Here is a 26403-nt window from a genome sequence, read left to right on the forward strand (position 1 = left end):
GGGAGGCTGAGATCCCTTGCAGGTTTGTTTCTGCCCACGCCATGAGAGGGTCTATCTCCAGGGACACCTGTTGGTTTCTGGTTCCTCCCTGGTGGTTGATGTAGGCAACTGTTGTGGTGTTCTCAGACATAATTCTGACAGACTCGCCCCGGAATCCATGGCCGAATCGTAGACAGGCTACTCTGACTGCTCGGGCTTCCAGTCTGTTTATGTTCCATCCCGCCTCTTCCTTGTTCCATTGTCCCTGGGCCATCAGTTCCTGACAGTAGGCTCCCCACCCTCGCAAGCTCACATCCGTGGTGAGCAAGATCCAGTTCGGTGGAAATAGTTTTACTCCCTTGCTCAGATGGTCTTCCTGTAGCCACCATTGGAGCTGGGTCCGAACCTCTGCTGGTAGCTGGAGGCAAATGGAGTAGATCTGGGATGTCGGGTTCCATCATGACAGTAGGGAACATTATAGTGGGAGCATGTGGGCCCTTGTCCATGGAACGACTTCCAGGGTTGATGTCATGAGACCGAGGACTTGGAGGTAGTCCCATATCTTGGGGCGAGCATAGTTCAACAGTTTTTGCAGCTGATCCATCAGTTTCCTTCTCCTTGAAGAGGGAAAGACAACCTTGTCTTGCTTGGTGTCGAACCGGACTCCCAGGTTCTCTAGCAATTGGGAGGGCTGCAGGCAGCTCTTGGCTGTGTTGATGACTCACCCCAAGTTTCTGCAGCAGATTCTTGACTCTGGTGGTCGCCTGGTGACTTTCCTCTGGAGATTTTGCCTTGATCAGCCAATCATCCAGGTAAGGATGTACGAGGATTCCTTCTTTCCTCAGTGCTGCTGCCACTACCACCATGATTTTGGTGAAGGTCCGAGGGGCGGTAGCCAGTCCAAAGGGTAGCGCCCGGAACTGGTAATGATGGTCCAGTATCGCAAAGCGTAGGAAGCGCTGATGGTCGTGATGGACCAGGATGTGGAGATAGTCTTCGGATAGATCCAGTGAGGTCAAGAATTCTCCCGGCTGTACTGCCCTTATGACTGAGCATAGGGTTTCCATGAGGAAGTGTGGTACTCTCAGGTAACAATTGACGGACTTGAGGTCCAGGATGGGCCGGAACGTTCCTTCCTTCTTGGGAACGATAAAATAGATGGAATAGCGACCAGTATTTTGTTGGTGCGTGGGCACCAGGGTTATCGCCTTTAGGATGAGTGGTCTTGCCAGTGTGGATTCCACTACCGTCCTCTTGGAGTGGCACGGTGATCTCACAAATTTGTCTGGGGGGATGCTGTGGAAGTGGATAGTATCCCTCTCGAATGATGGTTAGTACCCACTTGTCCAACGTAATCTCAACCCATCTTTGGTAGAAGAGGGTAAATCTGCCCCCTATGACTTCTTCCTGTGGATGGGTCTGTTGATTCTCATTGTGGGGTGCAGCCAGAGCCTGTACCTGAGCCTCCTCCCCTCTTGTTGTGTCTGTTCCGAAAGGACTGAGCCCTGCCTGCGAGGCGAGGTGCTTGGTAGTGTGTGTTCTTGTACGGTCGAAAGCGCTGAGCTCCTCTGCCCTTGGTTCTTCGGGGGGAGGAGCGCTGGTTTCTTTTGTTCCTGTCCTCAGATAGATGAGGTACTGGAGATTTGCCCCATTTGTTGGCTAGTTTCTCCAATTTGCTTCCGAACAAGAGAGATCCTTTACAGGGCATCCTCGTGAGATTCGCTTTGGATGTTGCTGTTGCGTCCATTGCTGCTTGATGCCCTCACTCCGCCCTCTTTATTTATTTATTTATTTATTTAAAACTTTTATATACCGACGTTCAAATGGATATCACATCGGTTTACATAATAACAGGGGTAACAATTAACAACAGTAGGAGGAAAATAAAAGTTACATCTAACAGGGGAATTCAAAAGGAACGGGATAGCGAGGAAGAAAAGCAGAGTTTAGTGAGGATTAGAATTAACGTTAAGAGAGAAAGCAACTATATTACATTTCAGCCACATTATAATACGGTACATTAGTAGAGTATTGTATAACGTTATCTGAAGGTATATTACATTATATTACATTGCAATTACAGACTTTATTACAGAGCTAAGTTGTCCAGGGATGCTATGATTAGGTAAATGTCTGTTTGAACAGCCAGGTTTTCAACTTTTTTTTTGAAGGTTGTTGTGCACTGCTCTAGACGCAAGTCAGGAGGCATCGAGTTCCATAGAGATGGTCCTGCTATGGAAAAGGCTCTTTCTCGGGTGGCGACTTTCTCGGGGAAAGGCTCTTTACCTCTGTGGCGACTCCCTCCGGGTCTGATGGACCGTTAGCTGCCGCAGTGTCTTCTTGCCGTCTCCCTCCGGCATCCCCGGACCAGCTTGACGCTGCGGATCTGCCATGTTGCCTGATGACGTAGGGCGCACGCACTCCGATTGATGTACCAGCAAGGGCGCGAACCTCGGGGGCGTCCCCCTGAGATGACGTCATCCGCTTCCAATATAAAAGGTCTCAGTATTCGCTAACAAATCGAGTTAACAAGGGGATTGCTTCAGCTATACTCCCAAGCTACTCTGCCTCCTCGGACTTACCAGGGGTACCTGCTCCTCGGGGACCTCGCTCTCTTTTCTTTATTTCAGATTGCAGATAGGAACCGGGTCTCGCTCCTCGAGGGCCCATGTTCCTGAACACTCTGAAGATTCTCTACTGCCTGGAAGCTGTCACAGATACAGACTTTTGTGAGTTACCATGGCTCTCTCAGAGCTTTCCCTTGAGCCAGGTACTCGCTCTTCGAGGGCCTAACCCTTTCCAGCTACTGAGCTTCCTTAAGACCTTATGTGAGTTTTATCATCCAGTTCTGGCTATGAACACAGCATACCCTGTCTACTCACTATCTATAGTTTCTCTACAGCTCAGCAACCCTGGGATCACTGTTCCAGTACCTGAAGGACTTCAGCCCTGCCGAGCATATCAGCTCACTACTGCCACCTCTGGTGGTTCTACTAACCTGCCTAATAAAAGAATTATCTGTCTCCATACCCAAGCCTAGCCGGTGGTCCCTCTCAGGATATCCTCCTGGGGGGCGCAGTCATCTGCCATCGGCCCAAGGATCCACCTATCTACATTCCTCTACAGCTGAGTGCCCTCTCCAAACACTCCGCTGGTAACAGATTGCTACTCCTTCCCCATCAGGAGTCTTCAACAACAGATTCATAACAGATTGCTACTCCGAAGTCTAAAACCTAACAGACTGTTTACTACTCCCTCTACAGGAGCTGATCATAACAGATTGTTAACTCCTTCTCCACAGGAGCCGATTCATAACAGATTGCTAACTCCTCCCTTCTTGAGGAGTAGAGCATAACAGATTGCTAACTCCTCCATCGTAGGAGCCGATTCATAACAGTCGCATCAGCTGACCAGTTTCTGAGCCATAGATGAATTCTGGCTGCCACTGCCGCGGCGACGTTCCTGGCTGAGGTGCGCACTAGGTCTGAGGTCGCATCCGTGAGGAAGGATACCGCAGGTTCCATCGTCTCTGTAGAGGAGCAAGCAAGAGCATGCCACCAGGGCGCAGCAGGAAGCGATCTGAAAAGTCACTGCTGCTACGTCAAAGGACTGTTTAAGGATGGAATCCAGTCATCTGTCCTGGGCATCCTTTAGTGCCACCCCTCCGTTGACGGGAATAGTCGTACGCTTGGAGGTTGCGCAGACCATGGCGTCCACCTTAGGGAACCGCAGGAGCTCCTTAGCCGCGGGCTCCAAAAGATATAGGGCTTCTAGGGCCCGTCCTCCTTTGAAGCTGGCCTCTGGGGCATTCCATTCCAAGTCAATTCTGCTGTACAACTTGCAACATTGGAAGATAGCATGAGGCCTGACGGAGGGAGACCAAGATGGGGTTTATCTTTGGTTCTGCTGTGGTGTCCATGCCTGGAATGTCCAGCATCTTGAGGGTCTGGGACACGAGAGCTGGTAATTCGTCTTTGGAGAAAAATCGCAGCATTGTTCGGTATGGTTCCATCTCTGGGGGGATTTATCCTTCCTCCAGGGAGTCAGCCTCGTCCTCCGAGGTGTCTGTATCCCCAGTAGGGAGGCTCTTGCTTAGGAAGGGCACGTCTCGAAGGGCCCAAGAGGTGCTTGGAAGATCTTGCACTTATGGTGGCGACTGGGACAGAGTCGCAGCTGGTACTGAGTGCGCTTGGACAAAGTTCTGCAGCCCTTTGAAGAATACCACCCAGGAAAAGGCCCCTGGGTCCATGTTGATTCCAGGCAGCGCTATGATGGAGGCCCCGGAGGTGCCTTCCTGTGTAGGTGCCGAGTTGGAGATACAGAGGTCTGGGGTACCATCATTAGTGGATCCGGTTCCCTCTACTGGCTGTGAGGAATCTTGCTTTGGTTCCCCCTGAGCCTCTTCGCACTCCTGGCATAGGGAGGAGGCCACTTCAGGTTGCGCAGCTCTCAGGTGGCAGGCTGGCAGAGGGCTTGTCCCTTGGCCTTCTTGGCAGGCGGTGCCATGGTTTGTGCTCTTGGGGGGCTTCAAAACTCATCTGTGCACGTAGATGTGCTCGCCGGGAGGCTTAGTTGTGCATGCGGAATGTGTACAGACGTGCGCGCAGGCTACAACTTGTGCGCCTGGCAGAGATGTATGCGCCGCTGTGCGCACGGCAATATTTGTGCGCTCGGGCCGTCTATGCGGGCCGCTAAGCACCCGGCTCCATTATGCGCGTTGCTGTGCGCAAGGCTCAGTTGAGCGGACAATATGGCAGTCAAGGGGGGAAATGGCGTCAACGACCATGCGGACAAGATGGCAACCCCCCCTCCCCCATGGAGGGTCTCCTCATGTGTGGACCCTCACACCGTATCGGGGTCTAGCCTAGACGGGGCTGCTCAACCTGATTTAACAGACGCTGGAAGGGACGATCTGTGCGGCTATTCGAGCCTCGGAAACCGGAGACTTAAGAGAGGTTTCTACCTTATCTGGTCTCGACATTTCCCGGTCTCGTGCCAGGCAGTCTACGGCTGCAGGGGGAGAGGGAATTACCTTCACCGCTGTGCTCGATTTTACACCAGCTGCCTCTCAGCCACCCTGGGGGCTAAGGCCACGCCGGGACCGGCTACCAGACCGAGGCTTGCCTCTGAGGCATCTCGGAAATCACCTCAGGAATTCTCGACTGGGGGAGGGACCCTTAGGTATCACTGCAGGAGAGCGGGGCTCGTCTTCTACAGGTAAATGTTCTTTCTTCTTTGGTTTAAAAGATGCAAAGAGTTCGTGTCTCTCAAAGAACAAGTCCGATCTCTGAAGGCTAGAGTGGCAGACCTGGAGGAGCTGCGGCAGACAGAGAGGTATAGAGATGATAGGGGTGTGCATTCGTTTTCGCTGTATGGGCAATCCGCAACGTATCTTGCCATATACGTTATATAAGTGGGGAGGCGAAACGCATTGCGACTCCCCATGTATATACCGTATTATCTGTTTAATTCGGGATCCAGAAAACGAATTCACATATCAACGTATCGGGGCGCCATACGTCCGAATGCAACGGAAATGACCCCCGACGAATACGTATCACGAATGCAATGAAAATTTTTGGGCTGCACATCCCTAATAGATGAGACCTTCAGAGACATAACAGCCATGTCCTAACTTCAGACTGGCAGCCCTGGTGCTGCCTTGGAGGAAGAAGGTCTTATGATCGGAGAGCATCACCATGGTGCAGCAGGAAATGATCCTGTAGCAAGGAACTGCTCTCCAGGTGATGCATTGTTCTCTCACACCAATGATGTGTCTCCCAGGGCTACTGCCCAGGAGAGAAGGGTTAAATCAGCCGTCTTAGTTGATGATTCGAATATTAGGAACATAGACAGCTGGATGGCTGGTGGGCATGAGGATCGCATGGTAATTTGCCTACCTGGTGTGAAGGTGGAGGATCTCACGCATCATCTAGATAGGATTTTAGACAGTGCTGGGAAGGAGCTGCCTGTCATGGTATATGTGAGCACCAACAGCATAGGAAAATGTGGGAGGGAGATTCTAAAAGCCAAATTTAGGTTTTTAGGTAGAAAGCTGAAATGCATAACCTCCAGGGTAGCATTCTCTGAAATGCTCCCTGTTCCACGCGCAGGTCCCCAGAGGAAGGCAGAGCTCTGGAGTCTCAATGCATGAATGAGACGATGGTGCAAGGAAGAGGGATTCAGTTTTGTAAGGAACTGTGGAACCTTTTGGGGAAGGGGGAGTCTTTTCCAAAGGGATGGCCTCCACCTTAACCAGGGTGGAAACAGACTGCTGGTGCTAACCTTTAAAAAGGAGATAGAGCAGCTTTTAAACTAGAACAAAGGCCGACAGTTGCTCAACAGCACATGGTTTGGAGGGAGATGTCTTCAAAGGATGCTAATGACGCAAGAGAATTAGGGCATCCCAACAGTGAGGTTTCAATAATAAGAAAAGCAGTCAAGTGCCTGTAACTAAAAACTCACCTGAGCTAAAAGATTCCAATTTATCTCTATCAATTAAAAAGCAGAATGAAAATACAAACAAAAAACACACTTTGAAATGTTTGTATGCTAATGCCAGAAGTCTAAGAAGTAAGATGGGAGAATCAGATTCTATAGCAGTGAATGATGACATAGACATAATTGGCATCTCAGAGACATGGTGGAAAGAGGATAACCAATGGGACAGTGTTATACTGGGGTATAAATTATATTGCAATGACAGAGAGGAGCATCTGGGAGGCAGGGTGGCACTTTATGTCCGGGATGGTATATAGAGTCCAATAGGATAAAGATCCTGCATGAGACTAAATGCACAATCAAATCTTTATGGGTAGAAATCCCTTGTGTGTTGGGGAAGACTATAGTGATAGGAGTATACTACCATCCACCTGGCCAAGATGGTGAGATGGACAGTGAAATGCTAAGAGAAATTAGGGAAGCTAACCAAATTGGTAGTGCAGTAATATGGGAAATTTCAATTACCATGCACTGTACACGTTGTATCCAAACCTTATTGCTTTGTCGTTACTAATACTTATATTAACACTCTTATAACTTTCATAAATTTTTTAATAAGTTTGGGACCTTCATACCAGCGTTTATGCTGAAGAAAAATGGTGGCAGGGTCTAAAAAGTTAAGATGGACCTCCCAATTGAAATGAAATATTGATGAATATCCAGAGATTTCCTATCACGGATATCCAGAGAGTTCTGCAACAGTGCTCAGTGGGTAAAACCGAAGAGTCCCTGAGGCAGTGGCTCACAAAACGTGTTCACATCGGACTCAGACTCTGGAATTTGGTCTGCTCAAGTAAAGGGAAGTACCATTCTCTTTCATTTTATGAAAAAGTTCAAGAAAAACAAAAAAATGAAAAAAGCAAAATGAAGAAGGGTTAGTGGACCGATGATCAAAAAAAGACCCGTAGCGGTGAAAACACAAGTTAATACTTGCTAACCGCGGGTGGTATGAAGGTCCCAAAATTATACAAAAATTTATGAAAGTTATAAGAGTGTTAATATAAGTATTAGCAACGACACAACAATAAGATTTTGATACAACGTGTTTGGTGCATGCTACTCATAGTCGATGATCATTGGACAAATTAATACGGTTATATTAGATTTCAATTACCCCAATATTGACTGGGTAAATGTAACAAAGGATATGCTACAGAGATAAAGTTCCTGGATGGAATAAATGACAGTTTTATGGAGCAATTGGTTCAGGAATCAAAGAGAGAGGGAGCAATTTTAGATCTAATTCTCAGTGGAGCACAGGATTTGGTGAGAGAGGTAACGGTGGTGGGGCTGCTTGGCAATAGTGATCATAATACGATCAAATTTGAATTAATGACTGGAAAGGGGACAGTAAGTAAATTCACGGCTCTAGCACTAAACTTTCAAAAGGAAAACTTTGAGAAAATGAGAAAAATAGTTAGAAAAAAACTGAAAGGAGCAACTACAAAAGGTAAAAAGTGTGAAAGAGGTGTGGAAATTGTTAAAAAATACCATCCTAGAAGCACAGTCCAGATGTATGCCACACATTTAAAAAAGGTGGAAGGAAGGCAAAATGATTACCAGCATGATAGGGGTGTGCATTCGTTTTCGCTGTATGGGCAATCCGCAACGTATCTTGCCATATACGTTATATAAGTGGGGAGGCGAAACGCATTGTGACTCCCCATGTATATACTGTATTATCTGTTTAATTCGGGATCCAGAAAACGAATTCACATATCAACGTATCGGGGCGCCATACGTCCGAATGCAACGGAAATGACCCCCGACGAATACGTATCACGAATGCAATGAAAATTTTTGGGCTGCACATCCCTAATAGATGGGTTAAAAGGTGAGGTGAAAGAGGCTACTTTAGCCAAAAGATCTTCATTCAAAAATTGGAAGAAGGATCAACAGAAGAAAATAGGATAAAGCATAAGCATTGGCAAGTTAAATGTAAGACATTGATGAGACAGGCTAAGAGAGAATATGAAAAGTTAACTGTAGAGGCAAACACTCACAGTAAAAACGTTTAAAAATATATCCGATGCAGAAAGCTTGCGAGGGAGTCAGTTGGACGGTTAAATGATTGAGGGGTTAAAGGGGCACTTAGAGAAGATAAGGCCATCATGGAAAGATTAAACAATTTCTTTGCTTCGGTTTTTACTGAAGAGGATGTTGGGGAGATACCCGTTCTGGAGAAGGTTTTCATGCTTAATGAGTCAGATGAACTGAACCAAATCACAGTGAACCTAGAAGATGTGGTAGGCCTGATTGACAAACTGAAGAGTAGTAAATCACCTGGACTGGATGGTATATACCCCAGTGTTCTGAAGAAACTCAAAAATTAAATTTCAGATCTATTAGTTAAAATTTGTAACCTATCATTAAAATCATCCATTGCACCTGAAGACTGGAGGGTAGCTAATGTAACCCCAATATTTAAAAAGGGCTTCAGGGGTGATCTGGAAAACAACAGACCAGTTAGTCTGACTTCAGTGCCAGGAAAAATAGTGGAAACTGTTCTAAAGATCAAAATCACAGAATATATAGAAAGACATGGTTTAATGGAACAAAGTCAGCATGGCTTTACCCAAGGCAAGTCTTGCCTCACAAATCTGCTTCACTTTTTTGAAGGGGTTAATAAACATGTCGATAAAGGTGAACCGGTAGATGTAATGAATTTAGATTTTCAGAAGGTATTTGACAAAGTTCCTCATGAGAGGCTTCTAAGAAAAGTAAAAAGTTATGGGATAGGTGGGGCAATGTCCTTTCGTGGATTATAAACTGGTTAAAAAACAGGAAACAGAGAGTAGGATTAAATGGACAATTTTCTCAGTAGAAAAAGGTATACAGTAGAGTGCCTCAAGGATCTGTACTAGGACCCGTGCTTTTCAACATATTTATAAATGATCTGAAAAGAAACACGACGAGTGAGGTAATCAAATTTGCAGATGATACAAAATTATTCAGAGTAGTTAAATCAGAAGCAGATTGTGATAATTTGCAGGAGGACCTTCTGAGACTAGAAAATTGGGCATCCAAATGGCAGATGAAATTTAATGTGGATAAGTGCAAGATGATACATATAGGGAAAAATAACCCATGCTGTAGATACACAATGTTAGGTTCCATATTAGAAGCTACCAACCAGGAAAGAGATCTAGGCATCATAGTGGATAATACATTGAAATAGTCGGCTCAGTGGGCTGCAGCAGTCAAAAAAGCAAACAGAATGTTAGGAATTATTAGGAAGGTGTTGCGTCCATCGTTGCAGAGGCTGCGACCTCTACTGCTCTACTGCCTCTTTTCTCTCCTCTGCTTCTAGTCTGGGAAAGAAGGCCATCTCCGCTTCTCCACGCCGACCCTCATGGCATTCCCGGGACAGCGTGGGCGCTCCTGGCACCCATCTTACTTCCATGGTAACCTAGGGCATGCACGCATGCGCCTGGCCCCTTCTTGAGCATGTCATGGCGGGAACCTCGGGGGCGTCCCTACCGCATGACGTCACCCGCTTCTACTACTTAAGCTCAGCTGACCATCAGTACGACGAGTTAGCAAGGATTCCAGTCCTGCTTATTCCGCCATTCTGCGACTCTGGTTGCTGTTCCTGTCTGAGTGTCCTCGCTACCTGCTCCTCAGGGGCCTCTCTCACACTCAGGGCTATCCGCTCCTCGGAGGGCCTCTCTCACTGCCTCTGCTCTCTTTCAGTGAGTTCTGCATCATTCCTTGGACAACCTGGCCCTGCTCCATTCCAGGTCTTCTCAGTGCCTACGCTTCAATCTACTTCTTCAGTGCCGAGTGAGTACAGTAACTGCTCTCCACCTGCCTCAACCTTTACTGTGTGGATTCTCAGGTTACCCCGCTCTGTGGACCACTACCGGATCCATACCATCTTGTGCAACTTGCCACAGGCATCCAGCCTACCCCGGACCACTACCAGATATCTCCTGCACAGACACCAGCAAGAGAAGGTATTCTTCAGGGCACCCCGCACTACGGGTTACCACCGGCTCTCTATTACCTTGTGTACATCCATCTACTATCTCCGGCCTATCCTGCACTACCAGAGATATCCTACACAAGCACCACTGAGAGGAAGTATTTCCAGGACCATCCCGCACTGCAGGCTATCACTGGAAAAGACCTGCTTCAGGTCCTACATCTTGGATTAAATTCATTACCTATTCCTCAGGTTACCATTGCAATATAATCGCCTGTCGTGGTAAGTCACCACAGGGCTCCTCCCTGTGGGTGGAGCCTACCCTTACCACGACCCAGGGGCCCACTGTCTAACTCTAGACACACAGAACATAACAGAAGGGAATGTTAAATAAAACGGAAAATGTCATAATTCCTTTGTATCGCTCCATGGAGAGACTGCACCTTGAAAACTGTGTACAATTCTGATCGCCGCATCTCAAGAAAGATATAGTTGCGATGCAGAAGTACAGAGAAGGGCGACCAAAATAATAAAGGGGATAGAACAGCTCCCTTATGAGGAAAGACTAAAGAGGTTAGGGCTGTTCAGCTTGGAGAAGAGATGGATGAGGGAGAATATGATAGAGGTCTTTAAAATCATGAAAGGCCTAGAATGGGTAAATGTAAATCTGTTATTTACTCTTTCAGATAGTAGAAGGATTAGGAGGCACTCCATGAAGTTAGCATGTAGCACATTTAAAACTAATCGGAGAAAATTATTTTCTACTCAACGCACAATTAAAATCTGGAATTTGTTGCCAGGGGATGTGGTTAGTGCAATTAGTGTAGCTGAGTTTAAAATAGGTTTAGATAAGTTCTTGGAAGAGAAGTCCATTAACTACTATTAATCAAGGGAATATAGGGAATAACCATTGCTATTACTGGCATCAGTAGCATGGGATATACTTAGTTTGTGGGTACTTGTAAGCCTGGATTGGCCACTGTTGGAAACAAGATGCTGGGCTTGATGGACCCTTGGTCTGACCCAGTATGGCAATTTCATATATTCAAATTTGCTTTCTCCATCAACAAGCAAGGCTCAATTAGTCATGATATACAGGGAATCCCAAGCTGAGAGATGCAGCAGACCACTTACTGAAAAAGTAATCCAGACCCCTCCCACCCACCCACCCCAACCCCTTTGCAGTGTGGACCACTGGATGAACAGGCTATGCAAAACCAACTGTTTGAAGTTACTGTTGTTTCTTGAGAGATTTTTTAGGCGGTAATTTATTTTTATTTATTTACAATCATTTATAGACTGCTCATAAAGAGAATTTCCTGCTGTGCAGAGTGTAGTCAAATAGAACATAAATTACATTATGTAAAGCACATTTAAATAACAAATAATACACATTAAAAAATATGCACCTTCAACTGTTTCCTAAACTTTATAATCTACCATGGTGCGCAATTCAAATGGTAGTGTGTTCCAGAAAGTGGGGCCCACTGCGGTAAGCATTCTTCTCCTAATAATTTGGAGATGGCAGTGTCTACAGGATAGAATAATGAGCAAGTACTTGCCTAAGGTGGTGGTTTATGATCCAGACCATAGAGTGTGGCCTGAATCATAAACCACTAATCTATCTGAAATAAAGAACAAACTTGATCCATTTACTGCCTTATATATTATTAATAGTTTAAACTTTGCATGCTGCTCTACAGGAAGCCAATGAAGTTGATGCAGTACAGGTGTAATATGTGTTGCGCTTGGGGGTGAACCCTTGTCCTGGAGCAGTGGAGAATGGCTCCCTGGTAGGGACCAGGAAGCACCTGCCCCCAGGGGCGGAGCACTGGAGGAGACAGAGGCTAAGATGAGCTTCACCACTGGAAACCCGCAGTCCCCCCAGGTGGAGCCCGTAGGGACCGGGCCGCTTGTACTTTGGTGGGCCTCGCAGGCTCTCCTGGAGAGATGGTAGACTGGCGTGCCTATGGACAACAGAGGAGTGCGGTCGGGCTCGAGGCTGGAGGTCAGATGGAGCACGGAAGACCAGAACAGCATAGGCAATGATAAGGCAAGGGACAGAGCCAGAATCAGAAGATGTGGTCAATCAGGCAAAGGTCAAATCCGAAGGTCAATCCGAGGAGTGGTCAATCAGGCAGGGGTCAGGTTCCGGAGGTCAGATGAGGTCACAGGCAGGCAGAGGTCAGACGTCAGGCAGCAGGCAGAGTAGTCAAGGAACAAGCCGAGGTCAGAAGGCAGGCAGCAGGCAGAGTGGTCAAGGAACAAGCAGAGGTCAGTACCAGAGAAACAGTCCGAGGTTACTACCTGGGGAGACAGACAGACTAACACTGGAACAGAAGGACGCTGGAACAGTAGGATGCAGGAACAAGACTGTCACTGCATGCTGAGCCTCGTTCCAATCTAGCACACAATACAATGCCGACCCGAATGCCAAGGCAAGGAAGTGCAGGCAGCAACTTCCTTAACTGGTTCATTCAATCAGGGCACGCTGCAGAGCTAGGACCCGCCCCTGACCCTACAAGAGGCCGGGCGGTCCGGACGCGCGCATAGGGGCATGGAAGACGCCAAATTCCGGCGTGAGGCCTGGTGCGCAGTGGAAGGCCCGGCGACCGCCGCCGCAGGACACCGAGGCCGGGAGGAGCTCGTGGCTGCCACTGGGGAGGCTGACCCGGGACCTGCCGAGGAGCCAGGAAGATGAGCAGGACCGTGCATGGGCCGGACGCGGACGGGGCGCTCAACAATATGCTCATATACTGAATATTCATGCTCCTGTTTTGCAGAACTTGTAAAGCTCGAATACAACATTTAGGCAACCCAACACATAGAGAGTTGCAGTAGTCAATAGCTGTCAATATAAACGCTTGTATAATGGTTCTAAGGTCCTCCCTCAAAAGCACATATTTAAAGAATCTTAACATCCTCAATTCGAAGAAACCAGACCAAATAACTGCAGACAATTGTGATTTTAAAGTCAGGCCTTGATAAAAAATAAACCCAAGGTCACATACAGAGTAAGCAAATGGAAACAATATGTAATGGAATGTGCAAGTTTGAACTGACGACCAAGTTGCTGCTTTGCAGATGTTTTCAATGGACCATGGATCTAAGGTGAGCCACTGAGGTAGCCATGGCTCTTACTTGATGAATCTTGACAGAATCTGAGATCTGGAAGCCAGCCAGAACATAGCAATGTGTGATACAGTCTGCTAGCAGGTTGGATAACATGCACTTGGCAACAGCTATTCCCAGTTTGTTAGGATGATAGGAGAGAAAAGTTGAGAAGCTTAACAATGTGGATGAGTTCTTTTCAGATAATAAACTAAACTAAAGCCCTTTTGCAGTCTGAATGGAGGGCCTTTTCCCCTTTATGTGCATGAGGACTTGAAAATGGACAAAAGAATGGCAAAATGAAATGGCAAAAACACTTTTGGCGGTAACTTAGGGTAATTGTGGAGCACCACTCTGTTATGGAAAAACTGTAGGTACAGAGAATAATAAATCAATGCTTGTATCTCACTGACTCTTCTAGCCAGTGATGGCAACTAGAAATACTACTTTCCAGTTAAGAAACTTTAAGGAAGCGGACTTCATCATCTTATTAGGAAGGCTTCATCACTTGCACCATAACAACATTGAGATCCCATGGCAACAATGGCTTCACAACTAGAGGTCTCATATGCCTCAAATCCTTAATCAACTTCAATACCAGAGGATGGATAGAGATCAGCTTTCCATCCTCTTGAGGGTGGTAAGTGGGAATGGTACCAAGATGCACTTTGACCAACAACATACTAAGACCCAAAAAGGAAAGGAAGAACAAGTACTGAAACAGATCTTTTGAAGCAACGACGAACAAGTTCAAGGAGTTTGCCTGACACCATGATAAGAAATGCTTCCATTTAAAACTGTATGCTTTTCTGGTAGATGGCTTCTTGACTGAAATCACAATGTTCTCAACTTCCTAATGTAGTGACAATGAGATTAACGAATGCTCAGCATTCATGCCATCAAGTTGAGGGAGGAGAGGCCCAAATGACAAAGATGACCCCTCCTCTTGATATACTAGAGCCAGAACAGATCCCAGGGAAATCAGTGGGTGGGCTGACAACCTGATGAGGTAAGAGAACCATACTTGCCTGGGCCAAGCTGGAGCAATGTGGATTATATGTGCCTGGTCTTTGAATACTTTCTGCACTGTCCTCACCACCAATGGAAGCAGAAGAAAGGCATACAGCAGATCCTCATCCCACTTGAGCAGAAAAGCATCTGGAGGGGATCTGAATTTGCTTGGAAGAATGAAGCAAGTTGTTGACTTTCCTGTTGTCCTCTGACATGAACAGGATGATTGATGGGTAAGAAAAGAGGTCAACTAACTTGTCTGCCACACTCTGGTACAGGGACAACTTGTGGGAGCAAAAAACCCTGCTGAGGCAATCCACCAGCATATTGGAGATCCCAGGAAGGTACGTTTCTTGGAGAAAAGTTCTGTGACTGCAGACTCACTCCTAAATTCTTAAAGATTTCTGGCAGAGGTTCTAGATCCCTGTGCACCCTTTTTTGTTCATGTAGAACATTGCCACTTGGTTATTGGTTTGGATCAGAATTCTCTTTTCCTGAAAGAAATGCAAGTATACTCTCAATATATGTCGAATGGCTCGTAGTTCGAAGAGGCCGATCTGAAACAGATGTTTTGTTGCCAAGCAGATCCCCTGAATTCAGAAGGAGCCCATGTTAAGCGCTCTACCATCTATCCATCATCAGCATTACCTGATGAGGTAGAATTCAAAGTAGAGCCCCTATTTCCAGAACCTTTGGATCTAGCCACCAAAGGAGGGGTATCTTATTTCCTACCCAAGGAAGAAATGCTTGAAGATACAGGGGATGTACTTAAGTGCATCCTCTGTTAATCAGATCAATTATTACTAGCCCAGAGGAACTCGGCTCAATTTAAAGCCAGATATATGTTATATATATGTTTTTATTTCAAAATGGTATCAAAATACATTTTAACAACAAATGCTAAGTGCAATACCCAATACCCACATTTAAAATCTAAACATCATGCTCACATGCATACCACACATACCATCACAACACACCACATACTAAAAGAACAACATATGTATCAACAATATAAATACCCAATACAGTACATTATGCATTCAAAAATCATCCACTGTTATAACCGATACCCAGTATCTGCAATTTATTTAACGCATATCCTATTATTTTTTCAAGCTCTCAAATGTCATAACAGATACAGGGTATCTTCCATTGCTAATGACATAGTGATTGATCTAATAATGCGATATAATATACCCAACACTATAATACCCCAGTATAATACCCGACGGGATACCCGTTTCACCCCTTCCTGGGGGCTTCTTCAGGGATAAATTGCTGTGTTGTTCACATAAACGATGTATCAACATCTTCATAATATATATTATTCAATGTCCATACGTTCAAATTACATTCTTGAATTCCATGAAGTTCATTGAGTGGATATCAATTGCACGAAGCAGTCAATTCTCCAACAGGTATATTTTAAACAACCGGATTATTTCACACCGCTATATACTTGCTTCACTTGCGATCACACATTTGCAGGAAATACGTTGTTAATTCCTCATTAATTTCTCGGAGGGAACTATCCCGAACTTTTTCAATGCCTCAACAGGACTTAAGAACGATCTCCATCCATAGATATCACTTCAATGAAAGAGTGTCACTTCGATAACTTTACTGCGACAGACGCCGCCACCATACCCAGGTCTTCCTGGGTATGGTGGCAAATCCGTTGTGAAGACCTGGGTATGGTGGCGGCGTCTGTCGCAGTAAAGTTATCGAAGTGACAATCTTTCATTGAAGTGATATCTATAGATGGAGATCGTTCTTAAGTCCTGTTGAGGCACTGAAAAAGTTCGGGATAGTTCCCTCCGAGAAATTAATGAGGAATTAACAACGTATTTCCTGCAAATGTGTGATCGCAAGTGAAGCATGTATATAGCGGTGTGAAATAATCCGGTTGTTTAAAATATACCTGTTGGAGAATTGACTGCTTCGTGCATTGGACATTGAATAATATATATTATGAAGACGTTGATACATCGTTTATGTGAACAACACAGCAATTTATCCCTGAAGAAGCCCCCAGGAAGGGGTGAAACGGGTATCCCGTCGGGTATTATACTGGGGTATTATAGTGTTGGGTATATTATAATCGCATTATTAGATCAATCACTATGTCATTAGCAATGGAAGATACCCTGTATCTGTTATGACATGAGAGCTTGAAAAAATAATAGGATATGCGTTAAATAAATTGCAGATACTGGGTATCGGTTATAACAGTGGATGATTTTTGAATGCATAATGTACTGTATTGGGTATTTATATTGTTGATACATATGTTGTTCTTTTAGTATGTGGTGTGTTGTGATGGTATGTGTGGTATGCATGTGAGCATGATGTGTAGATTTTAAATGTGGGTATTGGGTATTGCACTTAGCATTTGTTGTTAAAATGTATTTTGATACCATTTTGAAATAAAAACATATATATAACATATATCTGGCTTTAAAATGAGCCGAGTTCCTCTGGGCTAGTAATAATTGAAGATACAGGGGGCCATTTTCCAACAGCCCGCATAATTGCAAAGCACACAAGTATTTTCACCATTTGTACTTGCAACTAATTCTCAAAGAGAAACTACCTTTAGCTAGCTTAAACTGCATGCACTCAAAGTACCCATGTACTTTGCACCTTCTATTTATTTGGGCAACTGACGGGAGAAAATAGTACATATACGTTTGGACTTTTCATTGTCTTAAATACAAACTTAAGATTGTGAGTCCGGTGACAGGGAAACACCTACAATACCTGAATAAAGTGCCTGAAAAGCGGAATATAAACAAAATAAATAGACACACTGAGGTCCATATTCACAAGCATTTAGCCAGCTAACTCAGATGTTAGTTGGCTAAATGAATATTTGGGCACATAACTGGCTAAATTCTAGCCACTTAAGAAGTTAGGCAGCTATAATTTAGCCCAGCTAAGCTAGGGGTATTCCAAGGGCATAACTAGGAGAAGTTGAGTTAGCCGGCTAAGTTAACTAACTCCAATATTCAGAGTTAGCCAGATGACTTAGCCAGCTAAGGTCTGAATTTATCAAAATGCGGTAAGTACCGCATACGATAGCAAAAGGGGCGTGTTTTATGCTAATATAGCATTTATCGCAATTTGCGCTAATTACCTGTGCGAAGAGCTAAGTTAGCGCAAACTGCGATATCATTTTCAGATTCTGCGATAAGTGCCAGACCTGTTGTATTTCCTGCATTCAACCACTGGGGGACCATTGTTAATGGTGAGAGAGAGTGAGAGTGAGAGTGAGCGAGCCTGGCCATAATGTCCTTCCCATAGGTAGGTATTTGTATCCCTATGGTAGGCCCACCTAGTAACTCGAGGTGGGGTTTAGATAAGAGTGTAGGGGGTTAGGGGCCACTCTGACATTCTACGTGACACCTACGAACAGAACAGTGGTCTCTTGTGAAGATTTGATGGCCTTCGGAGTGAGGAAACTCACTCCAAGATGAGATTTGGGCAAGGTTCTCTCAACCTAGCTTGATGGACTCTCTACCTGGGTAACATCAAGCTAGGTTGAGAGAACCTTGCCCAAATCTCATCTTGGAGTGAGTTTCCTCACTCCAAAGGTCATCAAATCTTCATGAGACCACTGTTCTGTTCGTAGGTGTCACGTAGAATGTCAAAGTGGCCCCTAACCCCCTACACTCTTACCTAAACCCCACGTCGAGTTACTAGGTGGGCCTACCATAGGGATACAAATACCTACCTATGGGAAGGACATTATGGGCAGTCTCTCTCTCTCTCCCTCCCCCCCCCCCCCCCCCCAAGGTCCTTCAATTCCCCTCAAATAGGCCTTACGGGAGACATCGCAAAGGGCGAGGAAACCTTACCGCACGGTCACGGCAGCTATCACACAGCCTAACGCAATTCAAAGAGGTGTAGTTAAAATCGGCGTTACGGCTGCGTGATAGCTCTTCGCAGATAGGCTAACCCAGCCCACTCTCCGCCCCTAACTCCTCCTATTTCCTGAATTTGTATCGCACCATACGATATGATGCTATAGCATGCGTTAAACTCGTTTTTGCATGCGGTAAGGGCCTATCGCAGGCGTTAACGGGGCTTTTCGCATGCGAAAACGCCTTATCGCATTTTGATAAATGACCCCCTTAGTCTGGTCAGATCAAAGAGCTGTCCTAACGTTAGGCAGCTATAGGTACCTGGCTAACTTTAAAATAACTGGCTATACTCAACAGAGAAGTTTCATGAAGTTAGCATGTGGCACATTTAAAACTAATCGGAGAAAGTTCTTTTTTACTCAACGTACAATTAAACTCTGGAATTTGTTGCCAGAGGATGTGGTTGGTGCAGTTAGTATAGCTGTGTTTAAAAAAGGATTGGATAAGTTCTTGGAGAAGTCCATTACCTGCTATTAAGTTCACCTAGAGAATAGCCACTGCTATTAGCAACGGTAACATGAAATAGACTTAGTTTTGGGTACTTGCCAGGTTCTTATGGTCTGGATTGGCCACTGTTGGAAACAGGATGCTGGGCTTGATGGACCCTTGGTCTGACCCAGTATGGCATATTCTTATGTTCTTATTATTGAACATACCTCCAAAGTTAGCTGGATAAGTTAATCTGGCTAACTTTGCTAGCTGAACTATTTCTGAATATGGACCTCACTGCTTTCCTCCCCCCAACCTAAACACATCCCCAGTAACACCTCTTTTATCTTGGCTAAGAGTGCACGCACTATATGGAAGCTCAAGAATACTTTTAGCCAGGCAGAGAAGGGCAATTTTCACAGGATAATTTCCCCCAGCTAAATCATTATTTATTTGGCTAAGTGGCTTTGAAAACCCCCTCACAATGGGCAAAAGAATTCCGTAGTGATGGAGACTGGCACTAGCTTTAGCAAAAAATGAAAATGTATTACTGTATTTATATAGTATTGCAAGTATAAGGAGAGCTGTGAAATATAATTTACATATCTGCTAAATCTCTACATCATAGGTAATATTTCTGATCTACTTGAAAGAGCATCAGAACTAGGAGTAAGAAGAATTCCTAAGCTAGGAGAGAAGAGAGAGTTGGAACCAGGAGCAAGGAAAGCATTTGAACAAGGAGTAAGGAAAGTGCCTGATCCTGAAGCACAAAGATTCTTCAGACCAGGATTGAGGAAAGTGCCCGAAACAGGAGTGAGGAAAGCACCTGACCAAGAAGCAAGGAAAGCACTAGAAGAAGGCCCCAAGAAAGAACTCGAGCAAAGCCCCAGAAAAGCACTCGAACAAAGCTCAAGGACAGCTTTTGAGCAAATCCCACGGACAGCTTTTGAGCAAAGCCCTAGGTCAGCATTTGAGCAAAGCCCAAGAACAGCTTTTGAGCAAAGCTCCAGGAGAGCATTTGAACAAAGCTCAAGGATAGATTTTGACCAAAACCAAAGACCAGCATTTGAGCAAAGCCCAAGGACAGCATTTGAGCAAAGCTCAAGGAGAGCATTTGAACAAAGCTCAAGGAGAGCATTTGAGCAAATCCCACGGACAGCTTTTGAGCAAAGCCCAAGGATAGATTTTGAGCAAAACCCAAGGCCAGCATTTGAGCAAAGCCCAAGGATAGATTTTGAGCAAAACCAAAGGCCAGCATTTGAGCAAAGCCCAAGGAGAGCATTTGAACAAAGCTCAAGGACTGCTTTTGAGCAAAGCCCAAGGATAGATTTTGAGCAAAACCCAAGGCCAGCATTTGAGCAAAGCCCAAGGAGAGCATTTGAGCAAAGCCCTAGGAGAGCATTTGAGCAAATCCCACGGACAGCTTTTGAGCAAAGCCCAAGGACAGCTTATGAGCAAAGCCCTAGGAGAGCTTTTGAGCAAAGCTCAAGGAGAGCTTTTGAACAAAGTCCAAGGATAACTTTTGAGCAAAACCCTAGGAGAGCTTTTGAGCAAAGCCCAAGGAGAGCTTTTGAGCAAAGCACCAGGAAAGCATTTGAGCAAAGCCCAAGGAAAGCACTGGAGCAAAACCTAAGGAAAACACTTGAGCAAAACCTAAGGAAAGCATTTGAGCAAAGCCCCAAGAAAGCACCTGAACAAAGCCCAAGAAAAGCACTTGAGCAGAGACCAAGGACAGCATTTGAAGAAAGATCTAAAATAGAATTTGAGCAAAGACCGAAGACAGCATTCGAGCAGAGGGTGAAAACAACCTTTGAGCAAAACTTGCGGAAAGCATTTGAGCAAAGCGTGAGGAATGCACTTGAGCAAAGCGTGAGGACAGCATCTGAACTACGCGTGAGGAAAACATCTGAACTACGAGCAAGGAAAACACGTGAATTAGGAGAGCACCGGAAATATGAGCGGGAAAAGCGCCAGAGGTACAAGCACGAAGAGCACCATAGGTGCAAGCACGAAGAGCACCCTGAGTACAAGCACGAACAGCACCAGAAGTACAAGCACGAAGAGCGCCAGAAGTACAAGCACGAAGAGCGCCAGAAGTACAAGCATGAACAGCACCAGAAGTACAAGCATGAAGAGCACCAGAAGTACAAGCATGAAGAGCCCCAGAATGAGCAAGAAGAGTGTCAGTTTGATAGAGGAGAGTACTTGACATTCAAGCGAGCTGAACCCCTGACCTTTGAACGAGGAGAATACCTGAATTTTGGGCGAAGAGAGCATATAAACTTTGAGAGAAAAGAATACCTAAACTATGAATAAAGAGAGCAGATAAAATCATAAATACAAATCCCGATCACTGTCACTATCTTCTTCAACCTCACTTTACCCATTGGTAATTGGTTAAAATAGTAATGATAATAATAATACATATTTCTCCTCCTCTTCTCTGCAACCTGTTATACAATCCAGGCAACAAAACTGCTAGCAAGACTTCTCATCCCAAAAGGTAGATAGACAGGGTTCCAACTACGTTGCTTGTCAAGTGTGCTGAAATTCTGTTCAGATGAAATTAGACTAACCCACATAGTTATTATTAGAACACACAATCTATGTTTCAGCACAGGAAGATTGCACGATTTTTAAGGGGTAAGACAAGAAAGTGGTGGAAAAAGAATTCAGATCTCAGTCTGCTAGATTCAGTTGTGTAACTTTTAGACCAGACACTCTCAACAAGGTTTGCAAATATTTCTGGTTTTCAGGTTATCCACTATTAATATTCATACACAGTCTAAAAACCAGGCCAATTTGTATAACTTTGCTACCCTAAAAACCAGACCTGTTTCCAAGCCCTTGAGGACCAAAGCTAAAACCCTCTGTTTTGTATTGTCACTACACTATAAATCCTCTGACCTTGTCTGACCTTACAGCCTGAATTGCACCTCTCTGAGTCTCCTTTTTCTTGTCAAATGAAAACAAAGAGAAGCAGTATGCAGGGAAAGCCAATTTAGTATACAATCAGGCCAATACTGTAAAGTGCGCTCAACTAAGAGGACTCTTTAACGCATATACACTACCCCTTATGCTGTAAGAGGTTTAGCACGTCCAGAATGTACGCCCAACCACTCCCACCCAGAAACCAATAGCACTCATCACATGCAAATGCATGCTGATGAGGCTATTAGTCATTCGCCCAGGATACCGAAAAAAAATTATGCGGCCAATCCGCACATTTTACGCTCACAAATTAGCGCCTACCCAAGAGCAGGTGTTAATTTCTGAGTAGCCAAAAAAAGTATACAGAAAAGCAGAAAATACTGCTTTTCTGTACATCCTTCAAATTAATATCATAGCAATATTAAGTCAGAGGAACCAAAAGGTAAATAAAAAAGATTTTTAAAAAATGTGCCGGTGGGTCAGGTCAGGAAAACGATCACCAGATTTTGCGAACATCCATTTTCCTAACCTGTGGCTGTGCACCGGTAATAACAGGCGCAGCCAGAACCTCACTTCACCTTTCACCGCCCTTTCACATCATATTCAATAAGTACACCACACACTGGTATGGAAAATATCAAGGCCGCAGCTTTATTAACAATATAACTAGCCCGAGCCCTTATACAACATATAACTCCAGTTATCCGCCACTAGCCAGCAAGATAACCAACCCCCAGGCCACCCGGCCTGGTCCTAGTTAGACAGCACCTGGAGTTAGACAGCACCTGCTGTCTAACTCCACCCCTGCCACCGGCCAGCAAGTAGCTAATGGAGAAATTACTTACCTGATAATTTCGTTTATCTTAGTGTAGACAGATGGACTCAGGACCAATGGGTATAGTGTACTCCTGTTAGCAGTTGGAGACGGATCAGATTTCAATCTGACGTCAGCCCCTAGTACATATACCCCTGCAGGAAGTGCAGCTCTTCAGTATTCTCCTCGAAAAGCATTATGGATATATGTGAGACTGACTGATTGATTACTTTAACAACTTGATTAACTTGTATAACTTCATAACTTGGTTAAACGTTATAATTTGATTAACTTGGTTAACTTAATTAACTTGGATTGGTTGATTGACTATAGCTGGAGACCGCCAGTGTACTCAACCAGAAAGCATCGACACCCGGCAGGGTGGATGCCCTAGGTAAATGAAAAACGTGTCTTACCCTTGGATCATCTGAAATTCTCTGCATGACAGCAGCCATGGGTGGGATGCTGAGTCCATCTGTCTACACTAAGGAAAACGGAATTATCTGGTAAGTAATTTCTCCATTTCCTAGCATGTAGCAGATGGACTCAGGACCAATGGGATGTATAAAAGCTACTCCCGAACCGGGTGGGAGGCTGCCCGTGACCCACTTAGTACTGCCCTTGCAAATGCTGTGTCCTCCCGAGCCTGAACATCCAGAGGGTAGAATCTGGAGAAGGTATGGATGGAGGACCATGTCGCTGCCCTGCTGACCTCTGCAGGTGATAGCATCCTAGTATCTGCCCAAGATACCGCCTGGGCTCTGGTCGAGTGGGCCTTGACTTCCTCTACGTAGGCCGCCTTGATAACTTCCTTGATCCAGCGGGCTATTGTTGCCCGCGAGGCTGCTTTCCCTTGTCTCTTTCCGCTGTGAAGGACGAAAAGGTGGTCCGTTTTTCGTTCGGGTTCCGACATTTCCAGGTATCTGGATAAAAGTTTGCCGATGTTGAGGTGGCATAGACTACGGGCTTCTTCCGGATTCTTCAAATCATCTGCCGATGGTAGTGAAATGGTCTGGTTAAGATGGAAGTGTGAGACCACTTTAGGAAGGAACGAGGGAACCGTGCGAAGTTGGATGGATCTCGGGGTGAGTCTGAGGAACGGCTCACGGCAGGACAGTGCTTGTAGCTCCGAGATGCGGCGGGCTGAACAAACTGCCAGTAAGAACGCTGTCTTTAAGGTTAGCATGCGGAGAGATAGTCCTCGGAGAGGTCTGTAGGAGGTTCCCACTAGGAAGTCCAAAACGAGACTGAGGTTCCACAGAGGTACCGGCCACTTTAGTGGTGGGCGAATGTGTTTGACTCCCTTCAGGAAGCGTGTCACGTCCGGGTGAGAAGCTATGCTGTCGCCCTCACTCTGGGAGCTGTAGCATGACAATGCAGCCATCTGTACCTTGATGGAGTTGAGGGACAGCCCCTTCTGTAGTCTGTTCTGTAGGAATTCTAGGATCACGGGAACATTAGATGCACGTGGTTTGACATCGTGGTCTTCGCACCAGGCTTCAAATACTCTCCAAATCCTTATGTAGGTTAACGATGTGGAGAACTTGCGTGCTCGGAGGAGGGTGTCGATTACAGTCCCCGAGTATCCGCTCTTTCTCAGGTGGGACCTCTCAATGGCCAGACCGTAAGCGAGAATTGATCTGGGTCCTCGTGGAGGATTGGACCTTGTTGTAGCAAGTCCCTGTGTGCAGGCAGTGGCAGGGGATTCCCTGCCAGCAGTCTTCTCATGTCTGCATACCACGGTCTTCTTGGCCAATCCGGGGCCACCAGAAGAACTAGACCCCTGTGTAACTGTATCTTGTGAATGATTGCGCCTAATAGGGGCCACGGCAGGAAGGCATATAGCAGGGTCCCCGGTGGCCAGGCCTGTACCAAGGCATCGATCCCTTGAGCCTGCGGTTCCCATCTGCGACTGAAGTATCTGGGTACTTGAGCGTTGGACCTGTTTGCTAGAAGGTCCATGTCCGGTGTTCCCCATCTTTTCACTATCATTTGGAAAGCTGTGGATGACAGCTTCCATTCTCCTGGGTCCAGGCTTTCCCTGCTGAGGTAGTCCGCCACGATGTTGTCTTTCCCAGCGATGTGGACGGCGGAGATCTCCTGGAGGTTTGCTTCCACCCATGCCATCAGAGGATCTATTTCTAGGGAAACCTGTTGGCTTCTGGTTCCCCCCTGTCAGTTGATGTAGGCCACGGTTGTGGCGTTGTCCGACATTACTCTGACCGCTTTGTCGCGAAGTCTGTGAGCGAACCGTAGGCAGGCTAGTCTGACTGCCCGCGCTTACAGGCGATTGATGTTCCATCCTGCCTCTTCTGTGTTCCACTGCCCTTGGGCGGTTAATTCCTCGCAGTGTGCTCCCCATCCCTGCAGACTGGCAACTGTGGTGAGCAGGGTCCAGGTTGGGGAGGATAGTCGTGATCCCCGAACCATGTGGCTGGTCTGTAACCACCACCGTAACTGGGTCCGGACTCTGCCCGGGAGAGATAGACGTACAGTGTAGTTCTGGGACCATGGATTCCACCGTGATAAGAGTGAGCGTGTAGTGGCCTCATATGGGCTCGCGCCCATGGCACAACTTCCAGGGTGGACGCCATCAGCCCGAGGACCTGCAGGTAATCCCATGCTGTGGGACGAGACTCGTTCATTAATATTTGCAGCTGGTTCCCCAGCTTCCATCTCCTTGTGGGGGTCAGGCTGACCTTGTCTTCCTTGGTGTCGAATCAGATTCCTAGGTATTCCAACGACTGTGTGGGCTGTAGTGAACTTTTGTTTGTGTTGACTACCCATCCTAGGCTCTCCAGCAGCGCTATGACTCTGCTGGTTGCTTGGAGAATTTCCTCTGGCGATTTTGCCCTGATCAGCCAATCGTCTAGGTAAGGATGTACGAGGACTCCTTCCTTCCTTAGTGTTGTCGCCACCACCACAATGACCTTGGTGAACGTCCGGGGAGCTGTGGCTAACCCGAAGGGTAGTGCCCGGAACTGGTAATGGCGGTCCAGGACTTTGAAGCGTAGATAGCGCTGGTGTTCCTGATGAATAGGTATGTGAAGGTAGGCCTCCGAGAGAACCAGGGATGTGAGGAACTCTCCCGGTTGTACCGCCCTTATGACTGATCGTAGGGTTTCCATGCGGAAGCGGGGAATTCGGTGTCGGTTGACCGATTTGAGGTCCAGGATGGGCCTAAATGTTCCCTCTTTCTTGGGGATGACAAAATAAATGGAATAGTGACCAGTATGTATTTCCTGTGGAGGCACTGGGGTTATGGCTTTGAGGGCCAGTAGTCTGGACAGTGTAGCTTCCACTGCTGCCCTTTTTATGAGGTCGTGGCAGGGAGACTCCATGAATTTGTCCAGGGGGGTTCGTAGGAAATCCAGGTAGTAACCCTCCCGGATGATGGCTAGGACCCACTTGTCCGAAGTTATCTCGACCCATCTGCGGTAGAATAGGGTTAGTCTGCCTCCTATGGCTTCTTCCCTCGGATGGGTCGGCTGAATCTCATTGTGGGGTGCAGCTGGGCCCCGTGCCCGAGCTGGTTCCCCTCTTGTTGGGCTTGTGTCGAAAGGACTGGTTCCTGCCCGTAGGACAGGGCGCTTGGTAGTTGCTCCTGTAAGGGGTGAAGCGCTGTGAACTTCTGCCCCTGGAGGACCTGGGGAAGGGTCGTTGAGTTCTCTTCGTCTTATCCTCCGGCAGGCGCGGCAATGGGGACTCACCCCATTTGTTGGCTAGTTTCTCCAGTTCGCTGCCAAACAGTAGAGAGCCTCTGAAGGGCATCCTAG

General features: G+C 46.2%; 2 protein-coding genes across 3 annotated transcripts in view; one reads left to right on the top strand and one right to left on the bottom strand.

Moving 5' to 3' along the window:
• The window catches only part of LOC115092236 (RNA-binding protein 12B-like), a 36075-nt gene extending 14855 nt beyond the window's left edge, over nucleotides 1–21220 (top strand). Inside the window, exon 2 of one of the 2 annotated variants that reach the window (XR_003856954.1) lies at nucleotides 19511–19594. Coding sequence is in view for 1 of the 2 variants with exons in the window: in XM_029602952.1 (XP_029458812.1) it covers nucleotides 19511–21198 (1688 nt within the window). In the remaining variant the exon portion in view is untranslated. Of the gene's footprint in view, nucleotides 1–19510 lie in introns of both variants that reach the window. The other variant, XM_029602952.1, reaches the window with a different exon arrangement.
• The window catches only part of DGKH (diacylglycerol kinase eta), a 735022-nt gene that overhangs the window by 537900 nt on the left and 170719 nt on the right, over nucleotides 1–26403 (bottom strand).

Source organism: Rhinatrema bivittatum, chromosome 5 (genome assembly GCF_901001135.1).
Source record: "Rhinatrema bivittatum chromosome 5, aRhiBiv1.1, whole genome shotgun sequence".
Lineage (NCBI taxonomy): Eukaryota > Metazoa > Chordata > Amphibia > Gymnophiona > Rhinatrematidae > Rhinatrema > Rhinatrema bivittatum.